The 24,453-nt window shown below is 46.1% G+C and overlaps 1 protein-coding gene across 1 annotated transcript in view; it reads left to right on the forward strand.

The window, feature by feature from the left end:
* Vps13B (vacuolar protein sorting 13B) overlaps positions 1–24,453 on the forward strand; it is a 105,343-nt gene that overhangs the window by 41,511 nt on the left and 39,379 nt on the right. Inside the window, exons 26-34 of the mRNA XM_084582551.1 lie at positions 1,023–1,240; positions 3,121–3,261; positions 4,126–4,345; positions 8,976–9,115; positions 9,996–10,252; positions 19,936–20,083; positions 20,145–20,305; positions 20,648–20,844; positions 23,448–23,611. Of these exons, the coding sequence (XP_084438677.1) occupies positions 1,023–1,240; positions 3,121–3,261; positions 4,126–4,345; positions 8,976–9,115; positions 9,996–10,252; positions 19,936–20,083; positions 20,145–20,305; positions 20,648–20,844; positions 23,448–23,611 (1,646 nt within the window). The remainder of the gene's footprint in view (positions 1–1,022; positions 1,241–3,120; positions 3,262–4,125; positions 4,346–8,975; positions 9,116–9,995; positions 10,253–19,935; positions 20,084–20,144; positions 20,306–20,647; positions 20,845–23,447; positions 23,612–24,453) is intronic.

Consider the following 24,453-nt stretch of genomic DNA (forward strand, 5'->3'; position numbering starts at 1 on the left):
ATTGCTCGCCTCAAGCAGCTCTGACGATGGCAGCAGGGAAATGCGGAATGGTGCAGGTGCATACGCGGCCATAAAGAGACACTGGCCTGAAAAGAAGGTAGGAGAAGCAGTGGATACGGGTGCTCCCCGAGCATTCATACAAATCTGCTAGAGAGAGAAACGCCCTGAGCTGATGATGGAACAAAGTGACAGACTTAATTCTGAATTTCCGAATGCTTTTCGAGCTGTTGCTGCCTCGACCACTGCCATCGGGCAGCATTCTGCGCGCGAGTGTGTGCTACTGTGGCGCCATCCTTGGGGAGGGCGCGGAAGCCTGAGAGAGCAAACTTGTCTCGTGAAGTCTCGTTCGGTGCTCGGATGTTCTCGTTTCAGTGCCCAGATGAAAAGAAATCAGTGTCCAGATGGAGGAGAATCGGTGCCCGGATGTTGGCTGTCAGTGTTATTTCAATGTCCCCTCAAGGTCGCCGTTAACCGGAGCTAAAAGCATTTCATGCCTAAAGCGCCTAACTTTAGCCTGCCATAGTGGCGCAGTGGTTAGGGTGATCGACTGCTGTACCCAAGGATGTGGGGTTGAATCCCGGCCGCGATGGCCGCTTTTCAGTGGAGGTGAAAAGTAATGTGCCTGTGTGCTGCGCGATGTCAGGGCATGTTAAAGATCGCATTTTCTGGAACCCTCCACTATAGCATCTTTCATAGCCTAAGTCTCTCGGGGCTTTAAACCCCACAAACCAAACCATAAACACCTAGCGAGATGTCCCACAGGGCACAGATTTGTAGATGGAAAGGCCTGTTGATGAAAAGAATGCAGTGATGACAACCTCTAACCTTATATTCACACAAAAAAAAAGTGGATAACAAAAGGCTCATGTAACTTCGGCGATCATATAGTGTTTCTTTTGGCTCTCACCTACTGGAAGTGTTAATGATGTACAAGAGCTGCCTTGGGACACTCTTTTGCACTGCCACCAGATTTTCTGGCTTTCATTCACAAAAACAGTCGCTCGTTTCTGTGCTTACGGCAGGTACGATGCCTCGGAAGACTCGGACAGTCGCACGGGTGATGACCTTGGCACCAGTTCCCACCAGGGTTCGCGAAGCAGTGGCAAGGTGGTGCCCTTGGCTCGCCTAGTCGTGCTTCAGCCTCATGCATTCCTGTCCTGCTCCTCCACGGAACAGCGGGCCGAAATGTCATGCTTCGACATCCAAGTCGGCGGTGTGCCCACAGGGTTCCGAGCAGCGGGTGAGCTTTATTCGGTCTCTCTGTCTCTCTTCGGAAGTTGAATAACAGTCCACTTCAAGAAGAGACATTGCGTAGGCGTTTATTTTAAATATATTAGCATTTTTATTACATGTATTATTCGGTATGCACATTAATACACGAAACATTGTCCAGGGCGAACCACACTGAAGGCATTATAAATAGACTGTGGCAACTCCGAGATCTCTCCCTTTAAAGGCTGAATTTGCGAGAGAAGAGGCTAAAAAATTTTTGGCATAGATATTACTTCTTAGATGTGATAATGCAAATGCTTGAACACGACCACAAAAAGCACACAGGAGTCTCTTCACATTGTACCCTACAGCGTCGACACGGCCACATGCATTTGAACCGTACTTCAGCAGTTCTGTCATGTTGCGGACAGAATCAAGACTTACTCTAAGAACGCACATGTTTCTTCAAAACATTGCGCATGTTGGCCCGACGTTATAGCTGTAAGGGATACCCCGCTGTGTTTGAAAGAAGCACCACAGACTACGGAGAGCGTGGGGAAGATGCCCGCCTGCAGAGCAAGCCAATGTGGATGGCTTGCTCTTCATGCGTTTAATGACGCATGAATGCGAGGAGGAAGGTACAAGCAAGCACATAAAGGGTGCCCTTGGCGCGAGCATTAGACGATGACCTTACACTCTCACCACTACTCTCCTTGCATGCATGCTTGAAACGGCCACATCTCTCTTTTTCCACTCTGTCTCTCTAATGCCTCCGTTTTCCTCAGTTAGGTAGCTAAATCTGCTTTGCTTTATTTTCTTGCTTGGTCAGTGTTTTCTTTGTGCTTGTGTGGTCTCTCTTGAGCGCCCTTTTTATATCCTTCTTCGCTAATCTGTTCTTCATTACAAGTCATCAGATTCGTTCCCCCATAGGCACCAACCCTGGTTTTAAAGTAATTTGTTTTTCTTTATTTCTTTCTTGCATTTATTTGCAACTATCATTCAATTACAGACACAACCCGCCATGTAGTTTTACTTTTGATAATTCACTTTGCATTTTAGGTCATGGATTGCAAACGTACGATGTCATTGTTCAAGCTCAAGGGGTATTTCCATGTGTGTTACGAGGTTCCACCGAATCGATTGTGTGCCTATAACAAGCAAACGCAGCATTCTACATGGAGGCTAAACTAAACCACTGTCAGCAAGGTGTGTCAAAAAATCCCTGCAGTTGTTTCAGTACTCGGGGACCAAGATGCAACAGTTCCCAGATATATTGAATTCGAGAGGAATCGCCAAATATTTTGATATATTGATCATTCAATATATAAAGCATGCCTACAGATAAACTCCTTTGCAATACAGGTGTGTGTATGGTATACTTTCGCAAGTGGCACGCTTCCTGCAGCGAGGTGCTGCACGCCGGCATACTGGCAGCCCACTGCTCGGCGTGGGTTCCAAGCGTCAAAAGAGGGGCACACAGGGCGCACCTCCACATGCCGCTCCATGGAAATATTTGGCAGGGACAGATCGGAGCTCGCGCTACTCGCCTCTCATGCCGTGCGGCATAAGTGCCGTTGACACTCGCATCCGAAGACCACTTTCATATGAAATCGGCGTTCACCTCGTCTAGCGGTTTTACACCATTAGCCCTACCAGTAGGTGCCCAAGGCAGTGCAGTTGACCCGGCAATTTTCAATATTTCGATATGACAAGGTTCAGTATATCCGGGATCAACTGCATTCCCCCGCTAAACCCTTTTGCAATTTTTAACCAGGTGTTTCAGCTGCATAGTATATTCATTGTGCTGTTTTTTCATGGAGAGACGTTGTTTTGCACTTATGATTAAGGGCTATGGATTTGGGCTGTTACAAGCGTCGAGGGACGATGCATAGTGAACTATCTCGGCAGGTCGATGCCTGTCGGAGCTCTCAAGCCCTGGCACCTTCATGGAGCCGTGGCTCGAGACAAGGCCTGGAGAGCCGCATCCTAAAACGGGAATTCCACCATCCCTGTTCACCCTCTCTCTTCATGGCTTCCTCATGCCCCAGGGTAAGACATGCCACTCAGCAGCCCTCTTAGTTGATGCATGATAATTTTTTGGCTGCTCATCTTGTACGCTCATGCAATGAAAATGAATCACGGTTAGATCGTTTGAAGCTGTAACAGCTAAAACTGTTTACAGCACAAACAATTTGCTACGCTTAACTGTGGCAGCCAACTTTCACAGAAGCTAATGCACTTAGGGAAACTTTTTTTTTTTCTTCACTATTTGGTGGGATTTTCTTCCCTAACTTGTATTTGATGATTTGTATTTGGCATTCTAGGAGTGTACCTGTTTTCCTAAATTGTTACATTTTGCTTGTTTTTACTTTTTTGCAATGCAGGCGGTTGGTAGGTCGTAGTGCTTGTGACTAGCTCCGATTTAACACTTTTATTTGTTGCACTCCTCTCCTGCTTGAACCAGGATGGCCCGCAGTACTGTGAAGTGGAAATAAATAAATGGCACAGCCTGGATCACTGCCATGAACTTAGTGTGGCTTCTAGCATGTGACTATTTCACTGCCCTACTTTCTCTTGCTTTTTATTTTATTTTCTGATTCGATTCTGCTTAATTCCCTCCTGTGCAATTTCTTGGCTGGTAGGCACTAAAGCAAGCCGTTGGTAATGTCTCTCGTAGTAAAAATGTACTGAGAGTGAACTGTGCACCGTACTTTAGACAAGGCGCATACAAGTTTCGCTGGCCAGCTGCCCTGCAGCCAGCCAATAATTATCAGGGAACGCACTGTCCAGAAAATGCTAGCCGTGTAAAAGAAACATATTCTTAAAGGCTGATTATGATTAGTTCAGCTTAGCATCGAGAGTAGATATCATCAGCAAGCTTTTTCTTTGGCGTCCTCCTAATGCTTCCCTCAGTGACTCTGTGTGTGAAGATTGGCCGTCCTCTACGGGTGAACCTGAGTGCGTGCAAAGTGGACCAGGCCCTCCAGTTTGCAGAAACGGCTTCAGACCAGTGGTCGCAGATACAGGGCTCTATGGCTCCACTGCGTCATGAGTCTCCGAAAACATCTGATTCACAAGGTCTACGGGAGGATGTCATCACAGATGCTAATGCTGCCTCTTCCGGTGAATGGAGGTCAGTGGTGGTTGATGCTGCTCTTTGGTTTTACTTTTTGGTCTGCTTTTAGCGGAGTGTGAATATTTGAAATCACAAATAGTTTGCAAATAGAGTTTTTACTATTAATTTTGTGTTTCACACTGCCCCTTTACCATTTAGTAATAATCTCATGACATAATACCTCGTAACATAATCTCATGCAATGCAGTGAATGTGCCTTGGTCATTAGCCTACAAGACATTATTTGTTACTGTAATTTTGTACTACATTGTTCTCCTTTTTCATATCTTACCAAATGCTGGGCAAGCCTTATGGGCCTAATAAAGATATACAAAATTTGTGTGCAATAATTCTGTTTCCTTTCTTGCCTGTGCTGGTGAAAAGCACTTTTTATTTTTATTTTTACTTTGGGCTGCCTGTGCTGATGCTCGAAACTATTGCTGTTTCTTTAGTGCTTTAACTTTGCTGCTAATGATTTGGTATTTGCATTCCCTAGTTTATCTATCTAAACAAGCTTCCGAGCGTTTGTTTATTTAGAAGTGCTCAGAAGGTGTGGGATATTACATAAGGGATGGCATTATAGAATCAGTAGATGGTTTTTAATGGTCTTCTTCAGGTGTTGGTCGTTAGACCAGAGCACGCCTTCGGTGGGAAGATAAATCATTCCCCTCTTTCACAGTCTGTATGAAAACCAAGAAGAGATGCACAGTATTATGCACATGCAGCTTTTTTATATTTTGAATGATATGTTGCAAAATCCAGTAAGAGGAGGGGACTGTAGAGTTGGATAGCTGTGAATAATAAAACTTTAGAAAAGCCAGAGTCTTGAAATGTTATGCTGAATGAGAGCAGGCTGAAGTTTGAGCACATAAACCAGACAGCTCGTTTCCATGCTGATTCAAGAGTGTTGGGAAAATAATGGCTCATGTTGGTCCCAAACTGCACATGCACACTGGAATTTTGGTCAGACAAGAGCTAAATAGAGTTAAATGATGGCAGAGGGAAACAAGGCATTGACCAAAAAAGGTCAAAGGTTGTATGAGTGCCTAGACATTTGCACAAGAGAACAGTGGAGATAACCAAATTGAAAATTTCATAATTAGGTAATGGCTAACAGTACCTTCGTTGGAAAGATACTGATGCATACAAGCCAACTCTTCCATTTTACATAATGTGTGCAAATTTCAACTCGCCTTGTGATACTTATGAATGTTGCAGCAAATTTTAGAAAAAATAATCAGCAGCGGCTGCAGCATTATTGTGATTCTTATTTTCTACCTGAGGTGATACGAATTCATATCCCAATACTTGATAACTATCTCCATAAACCTGTCGCAGTATAGGTGTTACTGTGTTCCTGTCGCCATGTCTGTTCCCTGAAAGCTCGTTAATTCAAATTCCACGGGGCTGCCAGGCCAGTTCGAATTAACCAAAATTCGAACTAATGAAAGTGAGCAAAAATGAAGGCGTTTGATGCCCGGAGGGCACGAAAAACATTTATTTAGCAAAAAAGTCTGTTATCATCTTCTGCTTCTTCTCTCCGAGGGCTACCGTACTCACTCGGTCTTCTAGCATGCGAATGCGACGCAGGGAGTCTTCTTCCCCTTCTTCAAAGCTGAAGAAAAGGCGCGCGACATTCAGCGCTCCCATAACTTCTGCCGCGGATGGACGCACAGGCTCTTGCTCCTCGTCGTCGTCCTCGTCTTCTGCCTCTTCTGGGACAGACTGCTCCCCAACAATTTCAGCGACAATGTCCTCATCACTTAGGGCACCACACACTGCTGCATCGCTGTCTACTCCAACGTAATCATCAAAACTGACGTCCTGCAGCACAGCACGCACAGCCGCAGGCAGAGGCTCCGGACTCCCATCGTCGCCACTTTCTTTCATACTTCCGGCAGCAAAGCCACAGTGGTGGAAGCAGTTTGCAATTGTGGACGGCGTGACCTGCTCCCATGCACGCACCAACATGTGCATTGCTGTGAGCAATGTGATGGTGCTGGTCTTCTGGTTTCCAGTGCACAAAGTCATGCGCTCGATCATGTGGCGCCTATACAAACATTTGATGTTTCTGATCACCCCCTGATCCATCGGCTGCAAGGCCGCAGTCGTGTTGGCGGGCAAAAAGACGAGCCTTGTGGCTTTCAGCTCGGCGTCGACTTTGTGTGCCGAGCAGTTATCCACAATGAGGAGAACTTGACGCTTCCCTAGCTCCATCCTCCGATCGAATTTCAAGAGCCATTTTTTAAACAATTCGCCCGTCATCCACGCCTTGCTGTTGGCGGAGTATTCCGTCGGCAACGTCCTAATGTTCTTGAAACATCTAGGCTTATGTGCCTTGCCGACAACAAAAAGAGGGACCTTCTCCGTCCCGGTCATATTAGCGGCGACCAGAACAGTAATCCGCTCTTTGCTTCGCTTGCCGCCAGCGCAGCCGTCCCCTTTAAATGTTACTGTTCTGTCGGGCTGGAGCTTATAAAACAAAGCCGTCTCATCAGCATTGAATATATCATGTGTCGAGTAGCTTTCTAAGTACTGCTGCAGAGCACCGCTTCGCCACGTGGCACAAGTTTCTGCATCCACTTCTTTGGCTTCTCCAGACAACACCCGGAAGACAAGATTATGTCTGTCTCTAAAGCGGTGAAACCATCCTTCGGAGGCGACAAAATCTTCCACATTCAAGCGCAGGGCGAAATCGGCCGCCTTCGCCATGATAATTGGGCCGCTCAGTGGAATGTCAGCGCTTCTCATTTCTTTCACCCACGTGATCACAGCGGTCTCAATTTCCGGATACTTGGCTAACCGAAGCCTTTTTCTGTTGCTGGCAAAATCTTCGGCTTCATAGGCATCCTCGATGGCCTTCCTATTTCGGACGTACGTCGACAACGTGCTTGGTGGAATCCCGTGCTTTTTCGCGATTTCCACTTTGCTGGCCTTCCGTTCATCCACCTCGCGTAAAATAGCCACTTTCTCCTTCACCGTCTTGGCACAGTATTTCCCACGCGAACACATCTCACGGACACAAGCTCACAACAAGCGGCGTGCAAAACGAGGGCTCACGAAATGCAACACGAAACCGTGGTCGATAACACTAAAACGTCGTTCCTCGAAGGAGTCGCGACAGGAAAGACTGTTTAGTACTTGTTCCAGCATCCTAGCGGCGCCCCGATGGTTGTGCCATCTATCGTTCTGCCGTGAAAGCTTCCAACGATGGTTTTTAACAGCGCCGCTTGGCGGCGCGCAGTTCGAATTATGGGTGGCGGCGCCAATTTTTGAGTGAATTAACAAGCTGTTACGCGCATAGACTTCTATGCACTGCGGACCAGACCACGATGACTATTTCGAATTATCCAAAATTTCGAATTAACGAGTTGTGATTAACGAGCTTTCACTGTATACGTTTGTTCATGAGATCAGCTTTTCATATCGGCCTTCCTTTTTTTTTTCTGTTACCATCTCCTGTGTCTGTTTCGTGCCTCAGGCGAAAATAACTCAACTGTCGTTTAGGAGATTGATGAGTGAAGCTCCTTTGGCCACCAAATGTTTTTTTTTTTTTCAGCAGTTTACCAAAACTAAGTCTCTTCAAGTCTAAAAAAGTAGAATTTGCTAAATACCCTTCCACCCTGGTATGTTTTTGCAGGTTCGAAATTCTTCAGGTTGTCAAGTATGGTAATGATATTTTGTTAGTGTTGACAGTCAGTAACCTCTTATCGCACCAGGACTCATTGTGATAAACAAATATCATTTTTCGGGCTTAGTGTTGGTACTGCTATGGAACTGGCAGTAGATGGCTCAGTCATCTGCGAACAAACAAATATTACGGTACAAGTTGTACGACAGGCCAGTAATTTAAATTTTGAAAAATGAGTGTCTGAAAACAGCACCTTGAGGCACTGTGGAGACGACAGATGTTGTTTGAGATGAACACTTATTGGCGTAGATGATGGTTTCTCAAACTGGGTTCCTCGAAGTGTTTCTTGGGTCCTGTGGTCCTATTTCTCACTCTATGTAGAAGGAATGAAAACCGACACATTGAGGCTTCTCGAGACTTTTTATTTGGAACCTGTTGGAACTTTCTGAGGCTAAAAAGACGAAGAATGCCTCGTATAGACAAATCACTGTTGATCAGCAAAGAAAGGAATGTAGCATACTTTACGTTTTAACTCAACATGATGTTCGCATGTGGTTGTTGGCATAAGATCTATATCCTGTTTCACCATGTGAACCATGCAGGGATCTAAATGTTTACAGCCTATACACTTAACAGAGCAACTCTTGGAATAAACACTTAATGGATTAATTAAACATTGCAAAGCATGCTCAGGTCAGTACTGCTTGTGTGTAACATATTAAGTCTCTTTCCCACTTTGTGTTCTGTTGGAGGGAATGGCAATAGCCATATGAAAAGCAACAGCTTCTTCAAATTTGTGGTATTTTGTTTGTTACTGTCGGTTGATTAGTTCACTGGTTACAAAACAACAAAATGCTCTCACTTGTTCATCAGTATGTTTCAATATCTTATATGTCGAACACATCTTTTTTGCTTTGACGAAGAGCTACCAGCGTGGAAACTCTGCTTTTTCTGCCACAACACACAGGCTTACTTTGGATTTTTTTTGTGTGTGTGTATGCGAAAATCACTACGCAGGCTCTCGACTAAACTGGAGATGGATCAGGTCGTCCTGTCTCTCGACTTCCCTGCCCAGCACAACCACCACCACGGGTTCAAGATGGTGCTGGCTTTGGAGAGCCATGCCTCTAACGTGGAACTGCTTTGCTCCTCACAGGGTCTGTTGAAATTTCCCTTCTTCCTTATCACGGCATCTAAGATTCGAAGCCCTATGATCAGCGTTAGCAACGAATGAAGTTCGAAACATGGTGCACGCACCCCATGTGGCACCATGGAAAGAACTGTACAGGATGCTTGTTCGCTCGGGAAAAAATTTTTGAGTGAATTGGGTATTGCAGTGATGAAATAACGAGTGCCCCTTTTTAATTGTCGAGTTTGAATGGAAAAAAACATTCCTGTTCGTTATCGCTGGTTTTGTTCAGTGTTGGGTAAGGTAGACAGGCATTTGTAATTTCATTTTGTAAATGTTTTCTTGCTAGTTTTTTCAAAAGGCATCTTTCCCTCTGTCAACATTATACTGAGGGACATGCACTGTTTGCTCCTGTCAAACTGCCTGTTTGCATAGCTCCCTCCTACTGCCTTTGCTTCACGTGATGCGATATAATGGTTATTATGCTGTAATCTATACTGACTATACCTATTTCATCCAATAGTGCAACTACCAGTAGGCTAATTGATTGCACCTTTAGTGTACATAGGGTTTCAACAAGTTTTGCCAATTTTGTTTTTAGCTTGTCCGAAAATGGGGTGATGGGAATACAGTGCAGTTGATAGTATCAGAATGTTATGTTTGATAAAGCAAAAATTTTTCTGTGCTATGTTAGATATGCGGCTGTGACTACATAACTCCTTTTAGTATAAGTTCATATACTTATGACATGCTTTTGTGAGACTGTGTTAATTCAAAGGGGCATAAAAGGCTTTGCATTATCTGTGTCTAAGGCAGTACAAAATTTTGCTCGTAAACTTTGTTGGACAGCGGAAAGGTTGGATGTTACCAACCCGATCCTAGTGTTAGCTTTCACCCTCCACATGCAGGTGTCCCATCGAGCATTGAGAGCAAGAATACCCTGTCGTCACTTCAGCTATATGCCCTGGCCGGTCAGCAGTGTGTGTCACTTGTGGGACCATCTACCTTTGTGGTGTGGACAGACAGCTTCTGGGAGCAGTTGTCCGGTCTTCCGACTGCTCACAGTGTGCTGAGGGTCCACTGTGACGTGCTTCCTCTTCATTTCGGACCTACGCAGCTGCAATTTTGCACAATGGCAGCTCACCACACGGCGCAGCTCGTGGCTGTGAGTTGTAACGTTACTTTTCTTGTCTCCTCGTCGTTGATGCTTGTGTAACAGCATGCATAAAAGTCTGGTCTAGGGTAAAAAATGAAAGCGCCTCGGTAATATGCAGCCAGTGATCAGTACTAAGGTTCTTTTTTGTTTGTTTGTTTGTCCCTTGCTGATGAATAAACCTCATGCATTCCAGCATTTGATGAAATATCACTTGATTAGAATGAAGCATTCTTAAAAAGGGAACCTTGGGTCACTCGTGAAGTAAATGTAACCAAATCTCATGATTCAGGTGCCCTTGATGATGAGCGCTATGGGAAAAAGTGGCTTATGTAGCTTTCAGCATCTCTCGTAAGCAGAAGTTGGATTTGTCGGTTTTTATTATTATTTTTTTTGAGATTCAGCAGTCTTTAGTGTTTATTTCAGAACACAAATTCCAGTTTGTCTTTATTTCTTGCGGTTATTATTTTCTGTGAATAAAGTGCTAATAAATTTGATGTGGCCTTCCTGTGTGGTTCAAATTTACTTGGCGTCTATCTCTACATCATTTTTATCGTGAACAGTTTATTCGCCAGCAATTAGAGTGCAAATGGTAGTGCTTGGTGCTGTGCCTGGAGAAGGAATTGCTATCGTCATTAAAAAAGTAATGAAAGCTAAATGAGATGGCCGGCAGATGCAAGTTGAGGTTGGGTTGTTGTGCTAGGTTGAGCGGAGGGGCGAGGCATCATATAGTGTGTGTGGCAGTGATGAAGTTGCTGCTCTGTCACAGTGGTAGCCATGAACATGGCGCTCTTTCATGAATTTCGTGTCAGTGTCCTACATGCTGTTGGTAAACCTTTTTAAAATGTGTAGCTGCAGGAGTATTATTACAAGCAGTTTATTTTGCTAGCAGTTGCTGCTTCCTGGTCTGTAGAAGGGTGTAAGCTAGAGATATAGCATCTCAAATTGCACAATTACACCACTTACCCAATGATATACTAGTACCACTGTTTCATCCCTACTTGGTTAATATTCAACTTTAATATTCAACAAGTGTAACTCAGTCAAAAACCAGATAGGTATGCCTTGCATGCAGCAAAAACTGACCTTTTTTTTTATATAAACTGAATTTTGAAAATAGAATTTGCCATACTTTTATTACCCCCCCCCCCCCCTCTTCCTTTTTTGTAGTTTACTGTAGGGTTCAACCTCTACTCATAAGTCATCCAAGCTTTACCTTGTAAAAATTTTTGAAGATTGGTCCAGAGGTGTACGATAACTTTAAGGGGGGCAGGGCTCTTTGGACTTCTTTCTCTACTTTTCAGACTATGCAATGAAAATGTGCAGTCTCAATCTGCTTTCTACACTGATTTCAAGTATATAAAGTATATAATGACTTTTCTGATATGTTAGTTAATTTTCAAGGTATTAGACATCTCCCTTACTTGTTTGCAAAAAAAATAGAAAAAAGAAATCTGATAAGAAAACTACTACAGTCAAACCTTGCTATAACGAACACGGATATAGCGAATTATCAGATAAAACAAACTGAAATCAAAGTTTGGTTGGTGTATGGTTTATTTCTATGGGAGTTATTTCTGTATAACGAAATAAAAATTTCAAAATCTGACTCTTGATCGGTTATAACGAAGCAGTTCTTTGCATTTAAACGGCAAAAAATGCGTAAAGGAGCTGGAAAAACCATCAAGAAACGCAATATTTCAATCAATCGAATCGCCCACCACTGAAGTGTGTTTAAATCGCCCGTGCGTTCGCGTGCCGTGCCATTTAGCGGCGGACACAAAAAGTACCGTCAGCCTCTTAGATCACATCCCCACGCGCAGTGATCTCTGAGGTCATGAACGGCCATGGCCGGACTCGAGCAGCACCGCCAAAGTGTGTTTAAATCGCCCGCGCGTTCGCATGCCACGTCATCTAGTGGCGGCGATAAATACTAGTACCAATGACCTTTGGCCTTCGAGATCACACCTCTGCGCGCAGTGATCTTGGAAGTCATGAATGGCCATGGCCAAACTCGAGTGTCGCCGCCGCTGCTGCTCGAATCCGGCCATGTAACGGCTGACAGGCATGTGACTGGCATGTCATCACCATTGCCTCGTCATGGCGTGAGCCCCTGCCATGCCACTGCCACTGCGACCTACCCGTGCACACGTGCTACACTCCCCGAGTCCATTGGCTCCGTAGCGCAAATTGTGCACGGAGCTAGAATCCCTTCATAGTATTCATTTTTGCTCTCCAACACGGAATTAAAAGCAAGATTTCATGTTTATATGAAGCTTTTAATTAAAAAATTGTGCATTTTCGCACCTTTGTGTTGTCCATATTAGTGCGCATTTTGTTTCGTTTTATTAGCACACTTATTTACAGGAATTTGGGTGCGCACATTTATAACAAATATCGGATGTAACAAACAAATTTTCGCGCCCCGTACTACTTCGCTATTATAAGGTTTGACTGTATTAACATGTGGCTATATAGCACACAGTAAAAGAGGTACTATGTAGGAAGTACTTTCTTGATATTGGTTACCTTACAACTTATTGAGTTAAATGTAGGGAGGACTTGTTGACCAGCAATTTAAATTAGAATGCACAAAAAATTAGCATGCACAAATTGAGAAATCAGTTATTAACATTGTATACTTTAATCACGTAGCAGCACACTGTAATTAAAATTATTCCTTTGCCTGTGCTATTCTAAACTAGCAAACAGTCAAAAATTTGTGTTGTGAAAAACAAGAAAAGCACTAACAGAGAATGAATCCATTAGTATGTAGAACTTTGCCTGTAGACATCAAAAATGTCATTTTCAAAAATTTTATTTTTTTGCAATTTCAGGCTCTGTACCCCTTAAATAACCATTGTTGCACCGTCTTGATTGTTTGTTTTCACATCAGGCTAGTTTGTACAAGAGGTGTAAACATAGAAGCAAAGTGAAAAATTCAGTCAGCTTCAGTGTTAAGCATCTTCTGTCACTGAAAACTACAGAGTGGCCAAGAGGGCACAAGATTAAATTGGCCCGATTTATATCACTAAAAATGTGTTATGCAAATTATGAGTGGAAGTATGTATAAGTACTCTTAGCTGGGAAGCAGGTATATCAATGATCAGCACTTTTAATGTCACCAAGCTTTGGTAACCTTAGTAATGTACCATAGTAATTTCACAGAAGTTGACACTGAGAAAAGTTGGTTGATTATGCATGAACTAATACTAGCGCCTAAAATATGGCATTGATATAAATTTACGCTGCCAGTTTCACGCTGCAAATGCAAGCATTGTGCTCTCTTTCTGAAAAAAAAAAAAAAAAAAATGGCGCTAACACTGTTTTGTGTTGTCTTTTTGTACGATATGCACATGCTGTTTTTTTTGTTTTTTTTTATAAACTTGCCCCAACTAGCCCAGATAGCTATTCTAGGACATTCCTAAATAGTAAGCACCACTACTTGGCCATGAAGTATATTTTATGGCTTCTGAATGTCAACTTCTCAAATTATAATCGAATGACAACAAAATTTTATTCACATTATCACATGGCTAGAATGACAGCACAGATGCAGATGTGTGGATATCTGCACTACACAACTTAATATTTGCAATGACTGTGATGACAATATTTGAAATGTCAATTATTCCTGCACCTTTTTGCAAAAGCTAAAGTTTCTAAGCAAAGTGGCCTGTTGGGCAAGTTGGTTGGGAATTATGTTAAAACAGCTAAAATTTTCTGTCATTTTGTAGTTATGCCAGGGTACCCTAACTAATGCTTGTTATAACACAACGGTTTGTGCGCCTTGATGCAGCTTCTACTTAGTATTTGAGGATAACCGATGGTCGCTTAGGATAACAAACTGGATTCCAAGGGAAGGAAAGCGTAGCTGGGGGCGGCAGAAAGTTAGGTGGGCGGATGAGGTTAAGAAGTTCGCAGGGGTCAAGTGGATGCAGCTAGCACAGAACCAGGGTTAAGTGGAGAAATATTGTAACCCGCGCTAACCGTGTCAGCTCTGGAGGGAGAAGAAGACGAAGTTCTGCGGAGTGCGCGTGGTTCTGGGACGCCGCTGCTTTTGCCTGGTAAAGCGCCTGCTCTCTGCCTCCTGTGCCTCAACCCCGTCCTTTGACTCTGTCCTTCTCGACTGCCGTCCGGGTAACGAGAGAACCCGTGACATTCTGGTGGAGACGCAGGGTAAATGCATCACAGCCCCTCAAAACCCGCTACTCTGAGTTCGCCCCCAAGTCTCAGCCGCCGCCCCTTCGACGAGGAGGCCGAGATACGTGCCAGTCGGCGACTTCAAGGGCTCGCCCCTGAATTTGGTCTGTTGCCGAACTCAGGCTCTTCACTACTTACAATGGCCCGGAGTACCACGACCCAATGTCAACAGACGGACTCGTTTCTTGCACCGTCCGTGGTGTACCTACCGATGGCTCCTCGAGCGGCTGCCACGTTTCATGGCGATGCCTCCGAAGATGTGGAGGATTGGCTGGAGCAGTACGAACGTGTGGCCCGCCACAATGGCTGGAATGCCGAAAACTGTCTTCAGAATTTGTATTTCTGCCTGGACAGTACGGCTCGGCACTGGTTCGAAAACCACGAGGCCTCCCTTACATCCTGGGACATCTGTAAGGAAGAGCTGCGACGGACGTTCGCCAATCAGTATCGGCGACAGCGAGCAGAAGACCTTCTGCAAACGAGAGTACAACGACCCGACGAAACTGTAACGAGTTTTGTTCAAGACGTCCTACGACTTAGCTCCCGTGCCAACCCCCGTGCCACCGAGGAAAAAAAGGTGCGTGCACTTATGCGGGGCGTCAAGAGTGACATTTTCGGCGGGCTTATTCGTGATCCGCCGACTACAGTGGCACAATTTGTAAATGAGGCGACGAACATCGAGCGAGCCTTGGTTACGCGAGCGGACCATTATCGTCGCCTTGCTGGAGGTCCCAGCGTTTCCAACCTTTCAGCTGCTCGCTTTCCTGTCGGTTCCCTCGACACCGCAAACCTACGCGAGATCATCCGCGAAGTTGTACGCGAGGAAATACGGCAGCTGCTTCCACCTGCTGATGGTACGGCATCCTGCGCCCTCACGGATGCTGTCCGCGAAGAAGTACAACGTGCCCTTTATCCACAGTGCTCCGCTGCTTCTTCACCCACTCAGCCCATTGAGACGTACGCGTCCGTTGCTAGTCGTCCGCCGCCGCAGCAGCCACCACCGCCGCCTGCTCGCCGTCAGTACTTGCCTGCACAACCCCGTGTCCCTGTGTACGATCTTCGTCCGCAGCAGCAATGGATGAGCAAGGCTGACGCGTGGAGGACAACCGACCAACGCCCACTATGCTTCCACTGCGGAGAAGCAGGCCACGTCTACCGTCGCTGCCCTTACCGCGAGCTTGGTCTTCGTGGTTTCCAGCGGAATGCTCCCCGCCCGGAGTTCGGCGAGCAACCCCGCGACATCGCGGACTATCTGCGCCGTTCACCACCACCCGACCGGTCTTCACGTCGCGACCTTCGCTCGACACCATCCCGCCGGTACGATTCTCCCCTTCGCAGCAATCGACGGCAAAGCCTGTCCCCTCATCGGGAAAACTAAGCCCGGCGACGTCTGGAGGTGACGTTGCCGAACCCGTTCCTGTTAAAGAGCCTCCACGTTTTTCGCCCCGCTCCCCCACGCGAACCGACGATCAACCCGACGACCTTCCCGACGAACTTCGCGCCGAACTTCTCGCCGAACTTCCCGCCGAGCTTTCCGACGAGCTTTCTGACCAACTTCACGACGAACTCCCCGACGGAGCTTCCGACGACCGTCGCGCCACAGTGTACAATAACCTCGATGTTGTGATCGACGGATACGACGTGACGGCACTCGTTGACACAGGTGCAGACTATTCTGTTATGAGTGGGGAGCTATGCCGCCAACTTCGCAAAGTAACGACGCAGTGGGATGGCCCCGATATCAGAACCGCTGGAGGCCACCTCGTGAGCCCAATCGGCAGATGCACTGCTCGTATTGAGATTAACGGTCTCAGGTGCCCGGTTACCTTTGTTGTACTATCGAAATGTTCCAGAGACATTATTCTCGGCATGGATTTTTTGAGTGATTGCAGCGCTGTAATCGACTTTACCGACCGCCGCCTCACGCTTAGTCAACCTCGATATACCTCGGCGCAAACAAAGCCCCAAGTTTGCACGGCACGCGTCTTGGCGGAGCACGTAACCATACCGCCCCAGTCTAGCGTATTTCTCCCTGTCACGTCCGACCACGTTGCTTCTGGCGAAGTTCTGCTGGAAGGAAGTGATCAACTGCTCCTTGAACGGGGTCTTGGTGTTGCTCGAGGTATCGCGCAGCTGGATACTGGCTGCGTATACGTCCTAGTCACCAACTTTTGTGGCACTCCCCAGCGCCTTACGAAAGGCACGGCTCTCGGTACCATGGAGAGCATTACCGCCCCTATTCAAGTTGTTGCCCTGTCGGAAGGTGCTTGCTCATCCTCTTCGCAGCAGAACGATGCACCTTTGGGTGTAAGCATTGCACCCAATCTCTCTGTGAGCGAGAGGGCCGAATTGATAGCGCTGCTTGCAGAATTCCAAGACTGCTTCTCTACGTCATCCGGAGTTCGCCAGACGACCATTGCCAAACACAGAATAATTACCGATGACGCTGCTCACCCTGTTCGTCAGTCGCCTTACCGAGTTTCTTTCAAAGAACGTGAAATTATTCAGAACCAAGTGCGAGAAATGCTGGCCGACGATATAATCCAACCCTCGCACAGCCCATGGGCAGCTCCAGTGGTACTAGTAAAGAAAAAGGATGGCACTCTTCGATTCTGTGTTGACTATCGCCGTCTCAACAACGTCACCAAGAAGGATGTTTATCCCCTTCCTCGCATTGATGACGCACTTGATCATCTACGACATGCCCGTTACTTTTCATCCATAGATCTGAAAAGTGGTTACTGGCAAATCGAAGTTGATGAGCGCGACCGAGAGAAGACTGCTTTTATCACCCCGGATGGTCTATATGAGTTTAAAGTGATGCCGTTCGGCCTCTGTACCGCCCCAGCAACCTTTCAGCGCGTTATGGACACCGTCTTGGCCGGACTGAAGTGGCAAACTTGTCTGGTCTACCTTGACGATGTTGTAATCTTCTCAAGCACGTTCTCCGATCATCTTCTTCGCCTGAGAGCAGTACTACAAGCTATAAGAAGCGCAGGCCTCACTCTGAAGCCAACAAAGTGCAAGTTTGCCTACGATGAATTAAAATTTCTTGGCCACGTCGTCAGCAGCGCGGGTGTTTGTCCAGATCCCGATAAAACAGCCGCCGTCACCTCCTTTCCTACACCATCGGACAAGAACGCTGTACGGAGGTTTCTGGGCCTCTGTGCTTACTATAGGCGCTTTGTTCCCAATTTTTCTCATGTCGCTGCACCACTTACTCATCTCACAAAGGAGAACGTCGCCTTCCAGTGGTCAGATGAACAGCAGCGTGCATTCGACCGCCTTAAACAAAGCTTACAGACCTCCCCTGTACTCGGGCACTTTGACCAGGACGCCGAGACTGAAGTTCATACAGACGCCAGCAACAAGGGCCTCGGAGCCGTACTCATTCAAAAACAGAACGGGACCGAGCGTGTAATCGCTTACGCAAGTCGAGCATTATCGAAGGCGGAGACTAACTACTCGACCACTGAAAAAGAATGCCTCGCGGTAGTTTGGGCGATTAACAAGTTCAGACCCTACTTGTACGGACGCCCATTTCAGGTGGTTACCGACCATCACTCTCTATGTTGGCTCAGCACTCTGAGAGACCCTTCAGGGCGACTTGCACGGTGGGCCCTTCAGTTGCAAGAATTCGATGTTACAATAGTTTATAAGTCCGGTCGCAGGCACACAGATGCTGACTGCCTCTCAAGAGCCCCTATAGAATCAGCATCTGACGGTAAAGACGACGAGTATGAAGATGCTTTTATAGGTACCATAAGCACGGTCGATATGGCAGCACGGCAGCGACACGACACTGAACTCCGTGAAGTAATCGCCCATCTGGAAGGTCAAGAAGGCACCATTCCACGCGTCTTCTTGCGCGTTCTACCCGCATTACGTCTTCGCAACAATGTGCTATACAAAAAGAGCTTCGCAGCGAGTGCGAGGTCTTGGCTACTGGTTATTCCGGCTGACCTACGTAATGAAATTATGGACGCCTGTCATGACGACCCAACTTCCGGGCATTTGGGATACAGCCGAACACTCGCACGAATTCGTTCCAAGTATTACTGGCCTCAACTTGCTAAGACTGTTCGTCACTATACCAGGACCTGCCGCGAATGTCAAAGACGTAAGACTCCGCCCGTACAACCCGCAGGACATCTTCACCCTATTCCGCCGCCTATGACTCCGTTCCAGCAGGTAGGCATGGACCTGCTAGGACCTTTCCCTACGTCCAACTCGGGACGCCGCTGGATTGCTGTTGCTACGGATTACCTCACACGGTATGCTGAATCGCGAGCTTTACCTTCTGCAACAGCGGCTGATGTAGCGAAGTTTTTCGTCGAGTCCATCGTCCTGCGTCACGGTGCTCCCGAAGTCTTGATCACAGATCGCGGTGCCGCGTTCGTGTCCCAGCTAATGGCGGAGATCTTGCGTTTAAGCAACACGCACCACCGGAAAACTACCGCATACCACCCCCAAACGAATGGGCTCACAGAGCGCCTTAATAAGACTATGGCCGACATGATATCTATGTATGTGGACGTCGAGCACCGTACATGGGACGATATTCTTCCCTACGTAACGTTCGCTTATAACACCGCAACTCAGGAAACAACCGGATTTTCGCCGTTCCGCCTGGTGCATGGCCGAGAGGTGACTACCATGCTTGACGCCATGCTTCCCCATGAGCCGGAGGCCTACTCTTACGACGATGTCCAACTGATATCCCAGCACGCAGAAGAAGCCCGACAGTTGGCACGCCTACGCATCCAAGACCGCCAGCACGTCGATGCACGCAGGTACAACCTCCGGCATCGTGAAGTTCATTTTGCACCTGGTGATAAAGTGTGGGTGTGGACTCCCGTTCGCCGTCGCGGTCTCAGCGAGAAGCTGCTAAAACGTTACTTTGGCCCATACGAGGTCGTTCGCCGTATAAGCGACGTAAATTACGAGGTGATTCCGATTGTTCCAAGCACATCTCGTCGGCCCCCTCATCCTGAAGTGGTGCATGTGGTTCGCCTCAAAACTTACTGTGAACGCTAGAACCACGTATTCTGACTCTGAGCTCTGCTCGATTTAACGTTTCAGTTACGCTGGAGCGCGCATCGGGACGATGCGCCTTCCAGGGGGAGGAGTAGTGTAACCCGCGCTAACCGTGTCAGCTCTGGAGGGAGAAGAAGACGAAGTTCTGCGGAGTGCGCGTGGTTCTGGGACGCCGCTGCTTTTGCCTGGTAAAGCGCCTGCTCTCTGCCTCCTGTGCCTCAACCCCGTCCTTTGACTCTGTCCTTCTCGACTGCCGTCCGGGTAACGAGAGAACCCGTGACAATATGGGAGAGGCCTTCGCCCTGCAGTGGGTATAGTCAGGCTGATAATGATGATGATGATGATGGAGTCGATGTCAAGTCTTCACTACGGTCTGTGAATAATGAGTTGTACAGTGGTTATCCATTGTCATGAAATGGCCAACAACACCACCTTCGGCTCTCTTTTTTTCTCAGTCTGTTACAGAAAGGCTCGAAAAAATAGCTCCTCGGGGAAAAGTCTTGGAAACACCAAAAACAGCCAGTGGCAGTGCAAAAGCCCACCAAGGAAAGTCGTGGTGTGACGACCTGCGCAATGGCAGCTTCCAGTACATCCAAGACGATGGCAAGTCTTGTTTCCAGCACATCTTGGCATTCCATATTTTTAATGGGTTCCTGCACTTCAGGTACTCCCAACCCGAACGAGATTGTCTTTCGCCGTCCGCTCAAGAATGGCGACGCCGGTGTGATGACCTGGCGCTACCCCGAGCCACGGGTCCTGACCCGAGTTGACGTCTATCCAGTTCCCTTCTCGTCGACGGGCACAGCAAGCACTTCCGCTCCACCCGTAAGTACAGCAGACATAACGATGCTACAAAGACTGGTTTTTGTGGGAATGAAATTGTGTTGTATGTAGTTCTTGTGCAGTCATTTATGTCACACATTCTCTTAGGCAAACATATTTTTCTCTGAAATTTGTGTGCGAGAAATGTTTTCCGTTGCATTTGCCACTGAAAAGTATGTAAGTATTAAAGGAAGGCCATTATTTTATCAAGCCTTGTTTAACTGACTGCGCTGTATACAGCTATAGCTAGGGACTAGAATAGAATGGACAAAAGAGGGAAGGGATTATCAACAGTTTGTGACAGTCTTTGTTTTGACGTTATGCTGCTGCATTCATGTGTGACAGGCATTGCGGTGCAACCTTCAGTACTGGGAACCGTGCCAGGAGGTCTTTGTGACGTGCCAGCAGTTTGAGCTGTCAGAGAGCGAGCCCTGCTTTCTGGAGCTCCCCGCGCTGGCGTTCTTTGGGGACCAGCCCCCACCCGTGGCGGTTGCGGATACTTGGAGGGTCATCATTCTTCCACCCGAGCAGCCACCTATAAGGTCTGGTTAGAGAAAATCACCTCTCAGGGCGTTCTTTAGCAACTTTTTTAAGATTAGAGTCAGGTGGTGAAAAATTTCGCATTTTGTCAATTTGTAGGAGCTGTTCTCAAATCTGGTGTTAATTCCTGCCTATCTAGTTTGGTTGAATTTTTGCAAGTCATGCATTTGAAATATAAGGGTGTTTTTGTGCACCTTTTTTGACCACAGTGTAAAAATCACAAAGCAGTAAGCAATATGTCATTTCCTTCCTTGTGATGCACTCTGCACAATGAGAATGAGGTGTTCTAGCTATATAATTTTTTTTAAGGATTAATAAAAATATTACTCCTTAAGTTGTTTTTTATTAGTGCAACTGTAATACTTGTGCAAATTTATATTTGATTCACAACAAGAAATTGCAATAAGAAATATTAAAGAACATCCGTACAAAATTTCATAGTGATACAATGTTGAAGCAATGTCCTGCACAAGCAGTAAGGTTGCTTAAAAATAACTAATAAAAGAAGGTTCTAAAATTTCAAAACACATTTAATGAATGAATCAGATGCTTTTTTTAAGCAAACATGGGAAAATGCTGCTTGAATAGCTACAGAGTAACATTTAATTAGAATTCTCTTGCAGCGTACGCAAGTCCCTCGCGTTGCCTCCGAAAAGCATCCTCGGTGCAAGCTTTCTTCGCCATGTGGCGACGATGGGACTTAGGCTCAGCAGTTTCTTTAGCAGACATCCTTGAGTCTCGCAGACTGTCACTCAGATTACTTAGTACAGTCAATTCCCGAGAAGGTAGGATACCTAACTTCTCCAAAACTTGCTCAAAGCCTGTGTGTCCTTGATTGAACCGTAGCACGACAGCCCGACAGACAACACGTGGTACAGCAGTTTTGAGCCAATGACGGCGGCATTTTCGAGAGTGGGGTGCAGTCCTTGGGAACAGAAAAAACTTTTTTCTGATTTTTTTGAAAACCGTTGAGGGAGTCGCAAAATGCAAAGTGTTCTTTCTACCTTCCTGCAACGTCACAGAAGTGGCAGGTGCCGTGTTTGAAATTTGCAGGCATCATAAAAGCAGCTCAGTGCTGCTCACTGGTATGTCACTTCACGTGCTCATGTCGCAGATATCTATCATTTGGCGTCTAAGTTCGAGGCTGGTGTTGGTGGACATGACAGAGAAAGGGTTAAAGATAATAAAACAAGCAAAAACAAGAAACTGAATTTTTAAATGAAAATCGCCATTTTTTTTCTCACGCGTCTCCCGTTAAAGGCCAACTGCAACAAAATTTTTCGCTCCGTAAAAAGACCGTATTATAATAGTACACCAAGAGAGGGCTTTAAAAGCGAACTGTGACATTTGTAAGTGAAGAAAATGTTTCAGGAATCACTCATAAAAACCCTAGTTTCTCGAACTGAGACTGGAAAAAGGGTGGCCATCACTAATAGTCATAAACGACGCAGAAGCGGGTGCAATTGGGTCCTCGGGAGCTGTATTTGTTGAATACTGACAGCTTGTTGCTTCTTGCAGAATCCTCAGCGAGTGGGTGGGTTTTTTTTTCGAGTGTTATGAGAGATGTGAACATTGATTGTATGAATTTACAGCACTGCGAACGAAAAGCAACCGTCAACGTGAACCACGGTTTGTTTCCCCCCAGTTTTTCGTATGTCTGAAATGCACGTGATGCGCTTGTTTCTTGCAGTCCAAGCACGTTCGTACCCCTGACGGCTGCATTTGTTTTGGCATGGTAATTGCGGCAGAAATTTTAAATTCTTCAGCATTGTAACAGACCTAATACCATCAAGCCATGCTTCAGCCTCAAGCCTTTGATTGCACATTGTCCGCAGACCGTTCGCACACAATGAGCCCGGGTTGAGAATGGTTCTCGAGCACCCATTTCTATGTCATATTTGTGAAATTGTCCAACTCTACGACAAGTCGCCTAGTGTATGCGTTGTCTGCTGAAATGGTTTCAAACGCTTGTAACTACAGAAATAGTTTCCTACAGAGTATGAAACTTCGTCTGTATTAGCTTTAGGACTCACTGATCACATTGCAGCCAAATGGCGCTGTAATGTCAAATGGCACTGTGGGTAAAAGATAAATAAAAAAAAAAATTAGTTTAAGTTGGCCTTTAAGCAGTGTTGGGCATACTTCCTGCCTTGCATATGCGTGATATAGATCCTGATGATGTACAGGTTCTAAAAAGATGCCCCATTTCAAGGAATATTAACTGGCTGTAGAAACAACCCTTCATTGGAAATTATGGTATGATTAGTCCCAAAACAGAGTGAGTTAAAAAGGAAAGGTTGGAGTTGAGGCAAGCTTGGGCATAGGTTCTTGTGGAACCGAGTAAGCAAGGGACATCCCCAGAACTCAATGGGACGACCCCCGTTACGAGCCTAGTATGACAGATGTTGGAGGGTATTGCACGATTCAAGCAATGAACCATGCCATGTTGCTGACATTTCATTACCTAAATCAGTTTTTATGTGAGAAGGATTGATTGGTTGTAAACTTCTGTTTAATAAGCTTACTTAGTTGGCGTGTCACTGCACAGATTGCATGCTTTTTCTTCCTTAATTTATTTTTACAAATATTTTTGGCGCTCTGGCAGGGGTTCTGAAGAGCCGACTTCGGGCACTGCCATGTCTCCTCTGGCATTGGCCGCATGCATGCGGGTGGACTCTCACTTTGACCCAGCCCTGGTGCCCCGCTGGAGAGCCAGCGTGGCTGTTGATGCGTGCATCGTCACGCTGGATGTACCCGCTGACCAGAAAGGTAAGCGAATCCCTGGTTACAGCATTTGCACTCTGAGATAAAGGCATCCTCTTGAGCATGTAAATGGTATTTGTCTAAGTTGTAAAAAATTACCTGCGCGAATGACTGGACTATTTGGGCCTTATTGATATGTTTTTTTTTAAATGCCGAAAAATATGTATTATCAGGAAAATGTATGACCTGAACCGCCTGATTTTTAAAAAATTAGCTGCTGAATGAGGTACAGGCATTTAGAATTGAGACTTACTGCATAAAAGTAAACATAAAGTATGCACTGCTGTTCTTTTGGCTTTCGCAGAATTCAGTTAGTATTTGCATTGCCCTCAGCGGAGAAGAGATTTAGTAACAAATCCAGTTCATAGAAGGCAGTGACGAGCAGCCAGGATCGCTTCCTTGGGCGTTTCCGAATGCTTCGTTTTTTTACACCAACGATTTGTGGAGGCAAATTTCAACGGCTTACAGTGGCAGCATTTTTGCTCATGTGTGCATCCCCCAGTCCCGGGCAGCTCTATGCAAGCGAAAAGTTATCTAATGTTTCACTCCTATACCCTTAACGCACCACAAAGAAGCTACTGTGTTTCTCTTCATGAAGTCATGTTTCCGCAGGAACGGAAACTTTGCATGTTAGCTCATTGGCTTTCTTTGATGCCTCACCCCTTTGCACCTAGCGTAGCAGGAGGAGGCAGAAAGTTAGGTGGGCGAGAGAGGTTAAGAAGTTCGCAGGGGTTAAGAGAATGCAGCTAGCACAGGGCCGGGTTAATTGAAAGAATGTGGGAGAGGCCTTCTCCCTGCAGTGATGATGATGATGATGACAGTTAGGCTACAGTCATCCTGATGATGAT

This window comes from Amblyomma maculatum, chromosome 10 (genome assembly GCF_055883805.1).
Source record: "Amblyomma maculatum isolate TAMU_Amacu chromosome 10, ASM5588380v1, whole genome shotgun sequence".
In the NCBI taxonomy this organism is placed as follows: domain Eukaryota; kingdom Metazoa; phylum Arthropoda; class Arachnida; order Ixodida; family Ixodidae; genus Amblyomma; species Amblyomma maculatum.